The following is a 14,510-nucleotide window of genomic DNA, read 5'->3' on the forward strand; positions in this document are numbered from 1 at the left end:
GGCTTCGGTTGCGACCCTACGTCCTTCCTCCTCGTGGTCTTAATAAGCGAACCGTCTGCGCGTGCAAAAAAAGAAAATAGGGACTTTGGGACAGACGACGATCTGTCCGGGAGGCCGTCTGTTCCTCCAGTCCTGGTCTGTCCTGTTTAGCCTCTTTCGATATGGGCGCGCTAAAACACTGGTCACGCGTAACGAAATCAGGTTGCGTAATACGGATGGGTTGGGACCCCGATTGATCGTACCGCGGTGACACCTCCGAATCTGTCCTGGCGAGCTTCCAAAAAGCCTCCGCGGGATCGCTTGAATCCTCTTGCGCTTCGACGCAGGCCGTTCATCTGGTCTTGTTTCTCGTACATGCCTGACGAGATCGAGTCAAGCCAGACAAACGCGCCATCGTCGAACACAGCTGTCCCGGGGCTTTGAGAAGAAAACACCGTTCGGCGGCTCAGTCCCATTGTACCTTATTTTTTTATTTTTTTTGCTTTGCGCCTTTCTCACTGTTTCCCTTTTCATCTTGTCAGAGCTGTCCTTGGAGGTACGAAAGACTATACGCGTGTTGCCGGAAGCTGTCTTCTTCTTTCTTTCACTTTGCTGTGACATTGTTGTTTGTTTACACTATAACGCGCATCTCGCGAGCGCTTGGTTCGCAAATTTATTGTTTTTCTCATCAACTTTGCGGCGCAACTGCTTCGTCGACGATAAAGAAAGAAAGAAAGCATGTGTTTCACCAAAACCCTTACGTTCTCACAAGTGTCACATGTGAAACACCTGAGCGAGACATGTAGCGCGTACACGCTTATTTGTCTCCTTTTTTTTTTTTTTTGACGACGCATCCTAGCTGTCACCTCGTACTGGCGAAAGCCAAGAAACACGCGTCGCCAGCGTGACCCTCTAGAATTTGAAAACTCTCGCCCCCTTTCCCGTTCTCACGGAGCTACGCGGGCGGGGGAACCTCGTCATTGCTCAGGGCGCCGTCTCGCATCCTCATGTTGCTCGCACTTGTCACTCCAATTACGAGATTGTGTCACTTCAATGTTGAGATTGTGAGTATACTGACTCAATCGGTTGCGCTGCGTGTCGTTGGCACTTTCCCAGGGATACACGAAGTAACGTTAGTCGCGGACTTGGCGCTCGTCGCTTTGTAGACAAGTGCCGCATTGCTTCCTTCTACAGTGGTTACGGGAAAGCGAGATATCTGGACGTATACTCGAGATATACTTGAACAGCTTCACCGAATACGGACAACGGTGCAGGGTAGCTGCTTAAACGGTTGGACATATTGGGCAAATCGTGTTTTATGTACGCAAGCAAGACCGCTGTGTGCTGTTTTTTTTTTCTTTTTGTAGGGGTCCTATAGCAACCTTCGGCAAATATGTGGAGTGTGTGTTCGAGTAAACAAGTGCGTCTGTCTTTTCCTGCTGAACGACTTGTACATGGCTAGCTGGTGGGCTCTATGCAACTGTGCACAAATATTTGAGACTACCATGTACTAGGCCGTGCATTCACTACCGTGCAAACAAGGACACACAACGACAGAGTTCGCCAAGCGAGGGGAGGAGGTAGGGGATCAAACCCACAAGCGCACTGCTTCCTATTAAAGCGAAAGATTTAACTGACTCATGGGTCGACAAATCCGATGTGCGGCATTATCGCAAAATTTACTGTGCGGTGTTATGGCACCAAAATTGGTGGGGGTCGAACGCACTGCCTTTGGTGATAATTATAGCGTAGCTAATCGAGGCACATTGAGAGCAACTCCGGCGTTTTTTTTAACCATATTAGGATGTTGTCATTTTCAACTATAGCATTGACAGTCCTGTCATCGGTAGGGTGATTCAGTTTGCATAGAAATTCATCAATAATTTTAAAAACCAATAAACGAGATACCGAAACGGGTAGCTGATTCGTGTGAGGGCACGATCGGTCGATGACGTCATATCCTGCACTACCATAATGTAAACGCGCAGGACGCGTCCTAACCACGCAGTACACTTGGCGCTTACGCCGAAGAAGCGAAGCTGATGATGTCTCCTAACAATACGATGAGTCCTTATATAGAGTTTCCAAACTTGACAGCTGCGATTTAAGCTACGATTTCAACGGCTGTGGCGGTGTAGTGTCTGACGTCACAAACACAGGGTGTCAAGTAGAAAGCCACGAGTCGGAGACGCAACTGATCTCTAAAATTCATTTTCAAGAAAACTGTATGACTTGCTGCCATATAGTTTGGCCCAGATAATCAGAGTGCAATGGAGAACATATATTCAACATTTTAATAAGAACAATGGACATTGAAAAATCGCCGGAGTTGCCCTTTAAGTCACAGTAACTGGAACAGGCGTTCGTACGAACGCTCCTTAACCGCCTTAGCCTGCACAGAATTCGGTGAGCTAAACCTAGTAGCAGTTCATTTGGAATTCTTGAAAGCCCTTCAAAACTTCACGAGCAGTTGCGTGCAGTATAGTCAGCGACAGCGCCGTGCTTTTGACGTCCGTGTCTGGCATGTGTGTGCCATTTCGAGTTGAACAGTGTATATGTAGTGCACTTCGCATATTTCTTCAAACCGAATCTGTTACTGCGGACGTATGTACGATATAGTTGACGTCGTTCATATGTCGTGAACTCCCCCGTGTCGCCTGTGCGCGCCACTGAAACGAAATGTCGGCGCCTCGCAATGTCGCTGAACCGAATGCGTCAAACCGTGAAGTTTAATGATGATAATGACGAAGGTCATCGGCAGTGCCGACGTTTGCGTGGAATCGAGATTCGTGTCTAGGCCGCGTGGAACAGCCCCCAGGATGGTCGGTTGTCTCGAGAACGGTGAATTCTGTTCAGCGATACTGCTCTTCTATACGAACGCTAGAGCGCTTCATTAACCTGCCGTACAGTGTTGGTGATTGCTATAGAGATAAAATCGTTGCTTGTCCTAATTTGGCGCTGCAATCTCGTCAGTATGACGTAACGAATTTTGGGATGGTTTTCTCTCATTTCAGTCGCGTTTCGGTGGAGTAAAAGGATGTCAAAAGCTGTTAGACTGGCGCTTTTTTTTTTCTTCTCTCTTAGAATGCAACGTAGTGCTGCTTTACCGATAAGCTCGTAATTAGACCCATCTAAGATTCTGTCGCAGTCTATGACTTTATGGCAACATGTAATGCGATAACTTTACGATTGCATCGACACAGCCGTCTTCCGTTTTCTTTAGACGAGTGATCAGATGACGCCGTAGCTCAATTGGTAGAGCATAAAAAGGTACAAGAGTCTTTTGCTGCACTTTTGTTGCGCAAGATTTAAAGCGTCCAGCCGTGCGGTATATAGGTATGATTCAGCGGAGGTGATAGAGGCAATGTTTTCTCTTTTTTCACCTTTCGAAAATGCGCATGCTAGCCCACTCTTCTTCATTTAACTACGGTAGAGTTTCGCGCACGACATACTTAGGTTGTGGGTTCGGCTTCCACCGGCGGCAAGTTGCCTTTTCTCCCACCTTTCGAATTCCTCGTCATTATGATTTATATACTTCGATTGAAAAAGAAAAGAAACATTTTAATTCCTTTTACGCTTTCCTTGGGTTCATTGTATATGGCCTCCACATGCTCGTTAATGCAACGCATATACGTATATGCCATACACGCGCGTCGATTCCGACCCCCCCCCGAGTTCGCGTGCCTACCCGTGCGTCGGTGACGCCTGTCGAGAGAGGCATTCCAGCGAAGTCGCTCGCAACGTCTCGTCGCCCAACTGACGCCCGCGGTGTCAGCCGTCGGCGCCAGAGCGTCGCCGCCGCTTCGCACCTCGCGCGAGAAAAGCCGTGCAAAGGGCACGCGCGGTAAACGCGTCAGCACGAACCGAGTCGTCCTTTTTTTTCTCTCTTTCTTTTTGAACTATAGGTCTGGGCTTATGTGTCGCCGTTTTGTACGCCGCGGGACCCAGCTAAGGTCAGCGAAGCTTTTCAAGAAAAAAGAAAATCGCGGTTCAAGATACGATGATAATACGGTGTTCGGCCTTCAGATGTCTCACGATATCCTAACACCGCTGGTCTTACAACCGTGTCAGCTTGGCTAAAAGCTTAACTGGGTGGGACACGCGGGATGTAGTTGCGCCCTTGCTCTGTCACTTGGGTACTTTCGGGCCTGCTTCGGCCCCAATACAGTAAACTTCGTTACAACAACCGCAGTGGTTGCTTGAGGCTATATATACGCTGTTTTACTGGTTGAGAACGAGTTCCCGGGTTTCTCAATACCGCGGTCCGCATTCCAATAGGGGCGAAATGCAGAAGCACAGGTGTACGTAATCTCGGGTAGCCGAACTTAATACAATGGCTATCGCAATAAAATGAATACGATATGAATTACATTAACGCATGCAGCCCTATGTGATGTTGCTATACTGCAACAATGAATTAGCCAATTGGTTTTCCGTTATCCAATAGGCCTAGCCCTCTGGAACATAAGGCTTGAGCTTGACCCGCCGCCGTTGCTTAGTGGCTATGGCTGCTGAACACGAGGTCGCGGGATCGAATCACGGCCACGGCGGCCGCACTTCGATGCGGGCTAAATGCGAAAACACCCGTGTAATTAGATTTTGGTGCACATTAAAGAAGCCCACGTGTTCCAAATCTCTGGAGGCCCCCACTACGACATGCCTCATAATCAGACAGCGGTTTTGGCACGTGAAACACCATAATTTAATTTTAACTTAAGCCTTGAGCTTGCCCTCCCTGAGAATGCAGTGGCTGATATTCCAGAGTACCAGGACACAGCCACAAAAGATGACGTCTGTTTACCGCAGACACAGGCGCCGGACACTATAGAAGACGTTGAAGCGTTGTCGTATGCCGATCCGCAAATGCAAGTCACTGCATGTGTCATTTGTGTGGTGTGTGTGCGTGTGTCTGTTTGTTTGCATATAGGGAGGCGCTAATAGCTCACAACTATGCGCGTGCTTTCTCTTCGGTCGCAGGCTTGGGAGCTGCAGGTGCTGGACCGGCTCAACTGGGACGTGGCGTCGGTGGTGGCCAACGACTTCGTCGACCACTTGGTCGCCATGTTGAGTCTCCCCGACTGCGGCGACACCGTGCGGAGGCACGCGAACACCTTCATCTCCCTGTGCGCCTCTGGTAGGTGATCGACTGACGTTTTACAGTACATAGTACATGCTCCAGCTGATTTCGGCACCTTTAGTACGTGCGGCTTACACCGGACTTCGTGATCGGAGCCGCCATGCAGCCGAAGGAGGAGAACTGCGAAACAAACAACTGCGCGCATATTTGTCGATTCGTTTATGTGCAACGAACTGTAACGGTGGTCTGGACTTAACGTAACTGCCCGTGCGTTGAAGACGACCAGCTTTGCGTAACCCGCTGCGGTGGATCAGCTACGACGTCTTTGTGCATGCTGAGCTCGAGGTCGCGGCTGCAATCCCTGGGAGCCCCAGTAGAGTTCCAGCGGAGGCAAAATGCAAGAACGCCAGTGTGTGTCCTTTTCTTTAAGCGCACGCTATAATGAACTTCGGGTAGTGGGCGTAACATATAGGACGCACACAGAGAAAAACAGTGCCGAAGTTTTATACTGAACTGTGTGTCCCCAAACGTCCCCAAACACTGGACAGTCTCTTATTATGCTCCCCGTACGTCGTGGAAGGCTGCGGATTAATTTAGAGCAGCTGGGGTTCTTTAACATGCACCCAAAGCATGGTACACGAACGTTTTTTTTTTCTCTTTCCTATTCCATGCATATCGGAACGGGGCCGATGCGGTTGGTAGTCGAGCAAGCGACCTCGTGCTTAACGGAACACTAAAGAGATGAATGATTGCACTCCGTATCATTACCTTCCTCATCTAGACAACAACACACAAAAAATAAAGGCCACGCTTACCGCACTAAGGCACTTGGTAAGCCAGGAAAGCCGCAAAAATACAAAAGACGGGTGGCGACGCCGCCTGGAAGTTCTCGCAACAGGCCGCCGTGACGTCATAGATTTTGACGGTGTCTGCTAGGGCCTTGTTAATTGTTTCTGAGTAAAAATTGACTAAAATGTATTGTAAAAGAGTCAACCAATGGCTTTGGCTTTAACCAAACCAAGGAGGCACAAATACGAAAAAAATATTTTTTAAATCTGTGACGTCACACTGACGTACGAGCGCTGGAGTTTCGGCGCGAAATTCAAGAAAACTTAACTTCAAAATTGACATTTTCGGGTTTAATAATCCATCCATTATAGCAAAATCAAGGAAAATCGAGTTTTCAAGGAATGCTTAATCAATCTAAACTGATTTAGTGTTTCCTTTTAGTGCTCAATTTAACAGCGCAATGCCATTAGCCGCTGGGCTATCGCTAAGGGGGGGGGGGGGGGGGGCAGTTTCGAAGCTTTACGTGTAATTACAGTAAAAAAAAAAGGATACTGTCGTGCCTTAGAAGTAAGAAAGGGCCCTGAGCTGCGGCCGCTTCGACGCGATACATGCGTCCAGGTGCTTCGGGCTAATCTCCATAGAAGAGAAATAAGCTAACGCAAACAGAATGGAGACGTAGAAAGGGTATGAGGAAGACCGGTGTTCATGGCTCTCTAACAACAATGCCCGTGCAAGATCACTTGCCCGCTTGTTTCAATACGCAAGGTTCATAACAGGCTTTGACGCCTGGCGCGCGCGAGGCCATTGTGCGGGGGGCCAGACGACGTCGAACAATGCCCCACACTCTCCCGTTGCAAGGCTCCTCGCGTACGTATCACCTGCCCCAAACCAGTTCTCTCGCGTACGCGTCCTATACGGAAGCCGGTCTCTTTAAAAGGCCGAAGGGACGTAGGCGCCTTTAACAGAGAATCTCTTACCGCAGCTGTACCGGACGATTCCCTTCACCCCGGGCCTTCAAGTTTTGCGAGGAAAAAACGGGATCTTCTCTTTCTTAGAAAAAAAAATATAGGGAGGAGGTTGTTTGAAGAACCGTTGCATCTGGCGTCATCGAGTGGGCCGCCGTCTGCGCGAGAACGTGCATACGATACCTGCGAAGTTTTCTCCTCTAAAGTGTCGTCTGCTCCCGAAGCCAGGGTTCGTCGACGCTTCTCCCCACCTCGCCCCTCGGTTGTTCGTGTTGGTGGCGGCTTTTGGTGTCCTGCGGCATCGGCTTGACTTGCGGCTTCCCTCCCTGCACGCTTGAGTAAACGTTCCGCGCTGTGTCTGGCAGAGGAAGTGGTTTGCGTTTGTTGGGAGGGGAGAAGGACGTAAGCTTTCACTCTACATCAAAGGCCATCTTCCGTGGTCTTGCGCGCGTACATCATTTTATCCTTGAGGCTGCGGGTGGCAACGTGCTTCTTTGGCTCGTAAAAAGAGATCACCTGATGTACGTTCGTGAAGTGCTGACCCCCCTCCCCCTTTCTTTTTTTCCATTCTTTTATTTTTCCGTACGCGATTCATCTCTCCAGTGCTTGCCACGCGTCTGCTCCGAGCGGCGTGTGCAGAAGCGACCTCCCTGCCTTCCAGTCTGTAGCTGTAACCTCGGTGCGTGCATGCATACGCGCACACAACGCTATTGCCAGAAGCGTCCCCGCTATACTGCTATGCGGGGACAATGGCATGACGCGCCGGACAGAACACCTGGATGCATCGGAGTTCTTACCGCTGTTGCCGCCTCCCTCCCCGCCCTAACCTTCAGACCCCCCCCCCCCCCCCCACCTCCTGGTACAACAATGAAGGCACCCGGCACACGCCGTACGCGTGCTGCACGTCTTTTGTGTCGCGCGCCACCGCACCGCCGTTTCCTCCGGAACGAGTTTTTAGTCTTTATTACTACCGTTAACGACCCCCGCCTTGGCCTATAGCTAGCGGATAGAATGCCTTTGCAGGCAGGCTTCTGCGATGTAGGCTTCTTTTAGCCGCACGAGAGATATGTCGTCTGCTCCACCTCTGCTGTCATGCGCTTTAGGTTGTTGCGTCGTCCTCTGTACTCCCCCCCCCCCCCCCCCCTTGCGGAGGTTGTCGTGCGAGGTCGTCGTCTGCTGCTTTCGTCCGTCTTATTTTCTTTTTTTCCTTTAGATGGCTGCCGCTGCGAAACCAAGGCTTACCTTTATCCTGGTCTTCTACGTCGTCTGCATCTTTGTCTGCTATGGTCAGCATAGTTTACCGATCTACGGTATCTTTTACGGGGGTCCTCCTCGTTTGAGAAAGAGGGAACAGCAGCCCCCGCCAGCTCAATTCACATGCTCGGCGTCTTAAAACAGGTAGGACTATGCCGATAGGTGGTTATTAAACAATGGAGCAGTGAGCTAGTTTCAAACAGAGATATAAAAATAAAAGAGGGTCTCATCCATGCTGATCTGTGGGGACTCGAAGCGGGGTTAGAGCCCCCTACCACCTTCGTCGGCTTCTGCACCCAGCTGTTTCCGGTCTTTCTAGCTCTTCATCTGCGTTCGCTTCTCCCGGTGGCACGCACTTATTGATTTCCACGTCGGAGGTTATCCTCGATCCGATCCTTCCCCGCTCTGTGTTAAACGCACATACAAAAAAACCTCGCACGTGCCCGGTCCCTTTGTGTTTGGACTGCGATTATTTCAGCGGATGAGAATGGGCTTGCGTTGCAGCTTAGAGCTGTCGAACTCAGCGGAGGGTGGGGGAGGGGGAGGGCTGGCGAACCAGTCCGTCATAGCGGAACGCCCTGGAGGAGCAGAGGGGCGCTCTGATTACGGAAGCTGCGAGCGGATCCCTTTTTCTCGAACTCGCCCTACGCCGTGACGAGCTGGCTACCGCTTGGTTCCATTTGCGTCACGCACACCACACCCTCTTGTTAGCTCCCCTGCGGAGTGAGTCTGTTCTTTTTTCTCTCTTTCATTTATTCAGCTGTTATGGTTCAGTGGCCCGATAATCTCGCGTTCTTATTGCTCCGGCCGTCTGTCCGTCGTCTGTCCAGTGCCAGAAGCTCGTCTGTTGTGTTTTTAGCCCTTCTGCTTTCTCTTCTGTCGGCCGCGGTGCAGAAGCCTGCAACTTCTGTTCCAAGCGATTCTCGTGGACCTTTTTCGTTTTCTGCTGCTTTCTTTCTGCCTGGCATTTTCTGCTTGTTTCCATCTTATTCAAATATCTGTAGTTAGTGTTTTTTTTTCTTCTCTCTGACGTTGCTCCTCGCCCGCTCACCGCTACTGATTTCGGCATGTCTCGGTTCCCGAACGCTTCCATCCCTTCCCTTTCCTAGCTTTCGTCTTCGCGCTAAGCGAAGGCACCCAGGTGCGAACCACGCGCCGTAGCATAGCGGTGCTTGCCGCTAATCGATTGTTCTGTCCCCTGCCCCCACCGTAGACAGAGGGACATATCTACATATCTATCCATGCTGCAACTATACAGTCTACGAGAGTGTTGGCGCCTGTCACGTGCGCCACGAGAGCGCAACCCTCCGACCGGCTGTTGAGTTTATTTTCAGCTGTCTGCTTGCCGGTTGACGAGCGGACTGGTTTTTTTTTTTTTTTCGTTAATAAGTATTACCGCGGTGACTTGTAGCTGCTGATGGTCGCTGAAGCCTTGCGTACTATGAAATTCAGCTGACTTTTAAAGACTTGCGACAAGCCTCGCGAAATTGTTGCGTGCTTAACTTTATAGAGGAGTTTTCTCGGCCTCTTCCCAGCAGTTTGCGGGTACTGGCTGCTGATGTCTTTACGATTATATGACTTGGGTACTGGGTATGTACCCGTATAGACTACTTGGTACACTATTGGTATTCGCAACTAGTCTTATGCCACTGGACACGTGAACATTCTTGGCCAATTCCATAGGATGGGTATGTGCCAGTGGGCAAGGTGGCCGAATAGACAAGCAGGACAAGAGGTAAGAAGCGAATTCGGCGACATAAAACGGAAAAACTCGCCAACAGAAGCAGAGCGAAGTGTCGAGAATAAGGGGAAGGGAACAATTAAGATGAGACAAAGCATGTGCTGAGCAAGGAGCGCTGACCCACAGAAAAGTAGAGATGTGAATGCATTTCAGTAAGCGTCAAAGAAATCTTCGCTCATAATCGATTTCCCCGCATGGTGCGTGGGATGCGCTGATTTCCTTTCAGTATTTCCTTCAGCCGTGATTAAACGTTTCGTTACTCATTTGCCTCAGAGGTTTAGAGTGGCATTCGTTTGGTCCAGTTGATGAGGCATGATCAAAACGGATAGCTCGTTACCCAGGACTGAAAAGATAACAAACGTATATCACGAAGTGTGCCCTTCCGGCCCGGTTATCTTAAACCTTCGTCCTGTGAATTTCCCTTTCCGTTTTGACTATGCCTCTAAACATGATCTGAGTGGCACTAAAACTTTGCTAGGCATAACACTAAAATGCAGGAAGGTCACAGTATGGATAGGTAAGCAGGTGGGGGCAGCTCGCTCTTGATAAGCAAATAACTGGTAGTCTATTAACAAATATACTAAAAGACAGGGTGCCGATGGAATAGAGGCGTGGGTGGTTAGGTGACCTGTTAAAATGAATAAATTCGCTGGCATAGGACTGAGTCGGCTGGCGCAAAGCAGGGAAGATCAATAGGGGAGACCTCCATCCTGCTGTATAAGCATCGAATAGGCTAATGGTGATGCTGATGACTGGCAGAGCATGAGATCTCCAAGTCAGGATGTCAGGGCTAGCTTTACACGGAAATTATTAGCATACCAGGGGCTGAAGTGCAAGGACCCGCGCATTATATACCCTGATGAAGAAAAAAAGTATATGAAAGGGGAGTTAACGTCGCAAAACAACACGGGCTATGAAACGACGCTGTAATTTAGGGGCTCCGGAGTCATTTCGACCACCTGGGGTTCTTTGACGTGCACCTAAATCTAAGTACACACAAACGTATCGCTACTTGCTACTCGGCTAGTTTGTTCATATGTTATTCCGGCGGAAAAACGCGAGATGAACGAAGAGCAAGGGCAATTATTTCGTGTTGAATGGTTTCTTCATACGGTTTCGCGTCTTCTTCAGCATACTACATAAGTACCCTTATGAGGCAACGTTCTCTGCACTGAGTATATTGCTATATTTAGAGACACGTGGACCGTCGCTCTACTATGCGATACTTTGCCGTGCGAGCCTAACCGGATGGCATTACGCGTAATTTGCGTCCTTTTACGTCTCGCAAACGACGGCTTTAGGAAACCGTGCGTGTCAGATACGTATCGACATTCGAGCAGTTTCGTATCGGTAAAACCCATCGCATCCACGTCTCCCATGAAAATTTTTTGTCTCCGCCTCCCCGCCCCCGCTATACTTTATTTTTATTTCTTTTTTCGTAGGCCGCTGTTCGAGCCACAAGGGCCAGTAAACATGCACCCCAGGTGGCCTAAGGGCAGCAAAGGGGTACGTGAATTGAAGAGAAGGGTGTTCGGGCTCTTTGAACGGTCGCTTTTAAGCACAGAGAAAGATCAGACCTGCGAGGGAGAGAGAGAAAGATAGCCAAGCCGCCCGTAGGACTACCAAGGTTCCAGGCGGCGCTGGAGGGGGTCGAGATCCCCGAGCGTCGCTAAACGTCACCTGCCTGTGGCGCCCCCTAGAGCCACCCCGACGAACTACCGGCGTGCCGAGACGGGCCTTTATAGTATGAATGCGACAAGCCGGTCTGGGTGTAGCGGGGTTCTAGGTGGCTAGACACAAGTTCACCAGCCGCTACGAGCTCGCTTTTGTGGCGTAGAACGGAGGCAAAGGGTTGGTGACCGGCCCGTTTGAACTTTGACCCCCGCAGGGGAGTTGTCGGATCGATCGTGCTCGTCGTGTCTTAGTGGACGCCCGCCCAACGCTGCCCATCTGCATGCGTAAGAAGGTTTGCTGGCTTCTGCGTTGACGCGTTCTCGTAATGACCGCAATGTCTCCTTTTATTTAGTATAAGCACGTTTCCACGTCAGTTCTGCCCCATGCAGTCAGTTTAGTGCTGTCCAAACTTACGTCTGATGACCGCTGCAGGCCTGTTATGTCTGATGACCGACATGTATGATGCGTAGCCACCGACGCATGCACTTTTTATCTGTGCGCGTCTTTCTTATAAATATCCTTTGCCATTTGTATTTCTGTTCTCTCTTTCCTGAGGAAAAGGCAGGTGTTGTGCCCCTTCTGTTAACAGTAGCCTGCATGCTGCTTGCTTTTTTTTCTCATGTTTGTATATTTTCCGACCAAATATAATAATAATTTGCACGAAAAGGATAATGTTTTCTCTGCAAACACTGAAAACGAAAGCTGTTGTCGTGACTGGTATAAAGGAGAAGAGATAACATGTCGCTACAACATTGCACGACTAATTTCTTTTATAAATATTTCCCTTAGTGGCTTCCGGAGCCTCGAAACAGTGACGGTGGCTTTTAATCGCGTCATCGGCAAATTCGCTTTCTAGCTTTCTTTCTTTTTTATCTAGCTATTTCATTCTTATTTCGAGCGTAAGCTTCTACGAGTCGAGCCAGCGTTCTCGTTTAGTACCGCCGTAGAGTGGTGGTCAACCTCACTGTGTCGGGACCACCCTCGGACCGGCGTATTCAGGCACCCTACCCCTACCGGCACGCGAGTACCCCACTAGAGGCTTAAGTTCAGCGCCGGGCACCCCGCGACCTTAAGGCCTCTGCCGGACATCCGAACCACCCGCTGATCTTCTTAACTTTCTCTCTCCTCCCACCCGCCCCCGCTCCTGAAATCTATCCTGCCGATTTTCCTTTCACTTTAAGGCGCTGATCCGTGCTCCCTAAAGGGCTGCAGAAAATAGCGCTTCTTCCTCCCCACAATCATTCCCTCTCACTTCTCTACACACGGGCCGCCATGCAAACAAGTCGGGGAGCTTAAGCCTTTCCTCTACAGCTTCCATCGTATAGTATCGTTTCTCGCTTTCTAGTTCGCCTCGTCTGTCTCGTTCTGTAGGCAGCAGGCAGCTTCCTGAGGCACTTCAGAGTTTGCGCGTGGCCGTACACGCATGAACCCTGTGTCGTCTTGCGTCTCTTGTGCCTTTTCTTGCACTACAATTCGCTCTTCCCAAGAAGAATGGCGGCGACGCAGGCGTGACCAAGCATAGCTGGTGGCGCCATCTTTTGACGTGGAGTTCAGCCAGACCGCGCATAACTGTTATTGCAAAAACTTGCTTTGCGGTATCGAGTTGCTTGTGCAAGAGCGTCTGGGCAAAAGCACAATCATGAATGTATGTAGTTGCGTCAGATAACGCGTTGTGGTGGAAGAATCGGTCACAAGATGGCGCTGCCAGGGCAGCTGTTTACGAAATAAAGCAGGTAAGCAAGATTCTAGGCTACAATATGGCAACACGTAAGCAACTCACACAGACTATAAGTGTCTAGTGGTCGCCACCACGATTCAGAGCGGATGACCGCTATCATGATCATTGTCTGCCGTGGGCGTTCAGGTTTATCTGTTGCTCAATGCGGTGTATTCGTCTGCCTACTGCTGATCGCGGCAGCATTGAATCCTTTTGTTTTTTTTTCACTGCGTGTTATCCGGCGACGTCTTCTAAGGACACACAGCTCTTTCATGCCACTATACGCACAAATATTGCAAGCTAGACTTATGTGAAATATAAATATTGCCTTCTTAGATGAAATAGCAATCACGTATTTGATTTAAAGGGTGCCATTTTGTTTAAAAGGCGCAGTGGGGGGCGTGGACGGAATTTATGTTCTGGAAAAGGGCGTTTCGCTGAGACCTCGAAATGTGGCGTGAACACTGATTTGTTCACGGCAGATCCTGAAAGAGGACACTTGGAACAAATATGTTCGAAGCGACTGAACTCACCAGTTCTGCTAGTCATGTGACCTGTACCGTAATTTACAATGTAGCGCTGCAAAATGCAGACAGACGGAGCAAAGCAGCGAGCAGCAACAAGCAGACGACGGGCGCTACAAACGGATGCCGCAGCCTTGCAGTGTGCGTGTGCGTACTGCCCTCGCAGACGACACGGTCGCGAAGCGCAAACATCGGGGTTTTTCGTCGCAGTCGAAATCGAAATGCATGGGAGAAAAGGAAAAAAAGAAAAAGAAATGGTGGCTGGCCTGACAGCAGGCTGCAGCTTCGCGAGCGTGTCGTGACGAGGGGCGCGTGTCGCGCGGCACGTGGCGTCACGCATGACGTCATTTAATCCAGCCGGCCCGCTTGTTTCGAAGCAGCGGGGCTCTCCGCGCAACCGGACAAAACGCCACGCTGCCTGCCTGTGCCTTTCTCGTCGCTTCCAGGTACCGGTGTCTTTGCCTGGCTTTTTGCACACCGCGGTGGTGTGGTGCGCGCTTGAGTGATGCCGTCTGCTGTCTTTGTTGTCGTCTGCTAGAACGGGAACTAGAGGTGAGGGAGGGAGGTAACAGCCGCTGTATCGCTTTGTTGCGTAGAGTTATGGCGACAGAGAAGAGGAATAAGCGAGGGTGGGCGCGTATGCAGCGACGTAAGTAAGCGAGACGAAATAAGCGGGGTGTCTCTATGTACTGCTATGACCTCGCGAGGTTTGCCGGAAAGATGGTAGCAGCGTAGAAATAAAAGGAACAGCCGTCTGCTGGAGAGAAGCTGCGGCAGATGCACCACAGAA

The 14,510-nt window shown here is 50.1% G+C and overlaps 2 protein-coding genes across 5 annotated transcripts in view; one reads left to right on the top strand and one right to left on the bottom strand.

Moving 5' to 3' along the window:
* LOC126544386 (uncharacterized) overlaps positions 1-14,510 on the bottom strand; it is a 206,226-nt gene that overhangs the window by 163,178 nt on the left and 28,538 nt on the right. The window lies entirely within an intron of this gene.
* Positions 1-14,510, top strand: part of LOC126544393 (G1/S-specific cyclin-D3-like) — a 57,250-nt gene that overhangs the window by 17,513 nt on the left and 25,227 nt on the right. Inside the window, exon 3 of the mRNA XM_050191707.2 lies at positions 4,957-5,113. Coding sequence (XP_050047664.1) covers positions 4,957-5,113 — 157 coding nt within the window. The remainder of the gene's footprint in view (positions 1-4,956; positions 5,114-14,510) is intronic.

This window comes from Dermacentor andersoni, chromosome 10 (assembly GCF_023375885.2).
Source record: "Dermacentor andersoni chromosome 10, qqDerAnde1_hic_scaffold, whole genome shotgun sequence".
Classification (NCBI taxonomy): domain Eukaryota; kingdom Metazoa; phylum Arthropoda; class Arachnida; order Ixodida; family Ixodidae; genus Dermacentor; species Dermacentor andersoni.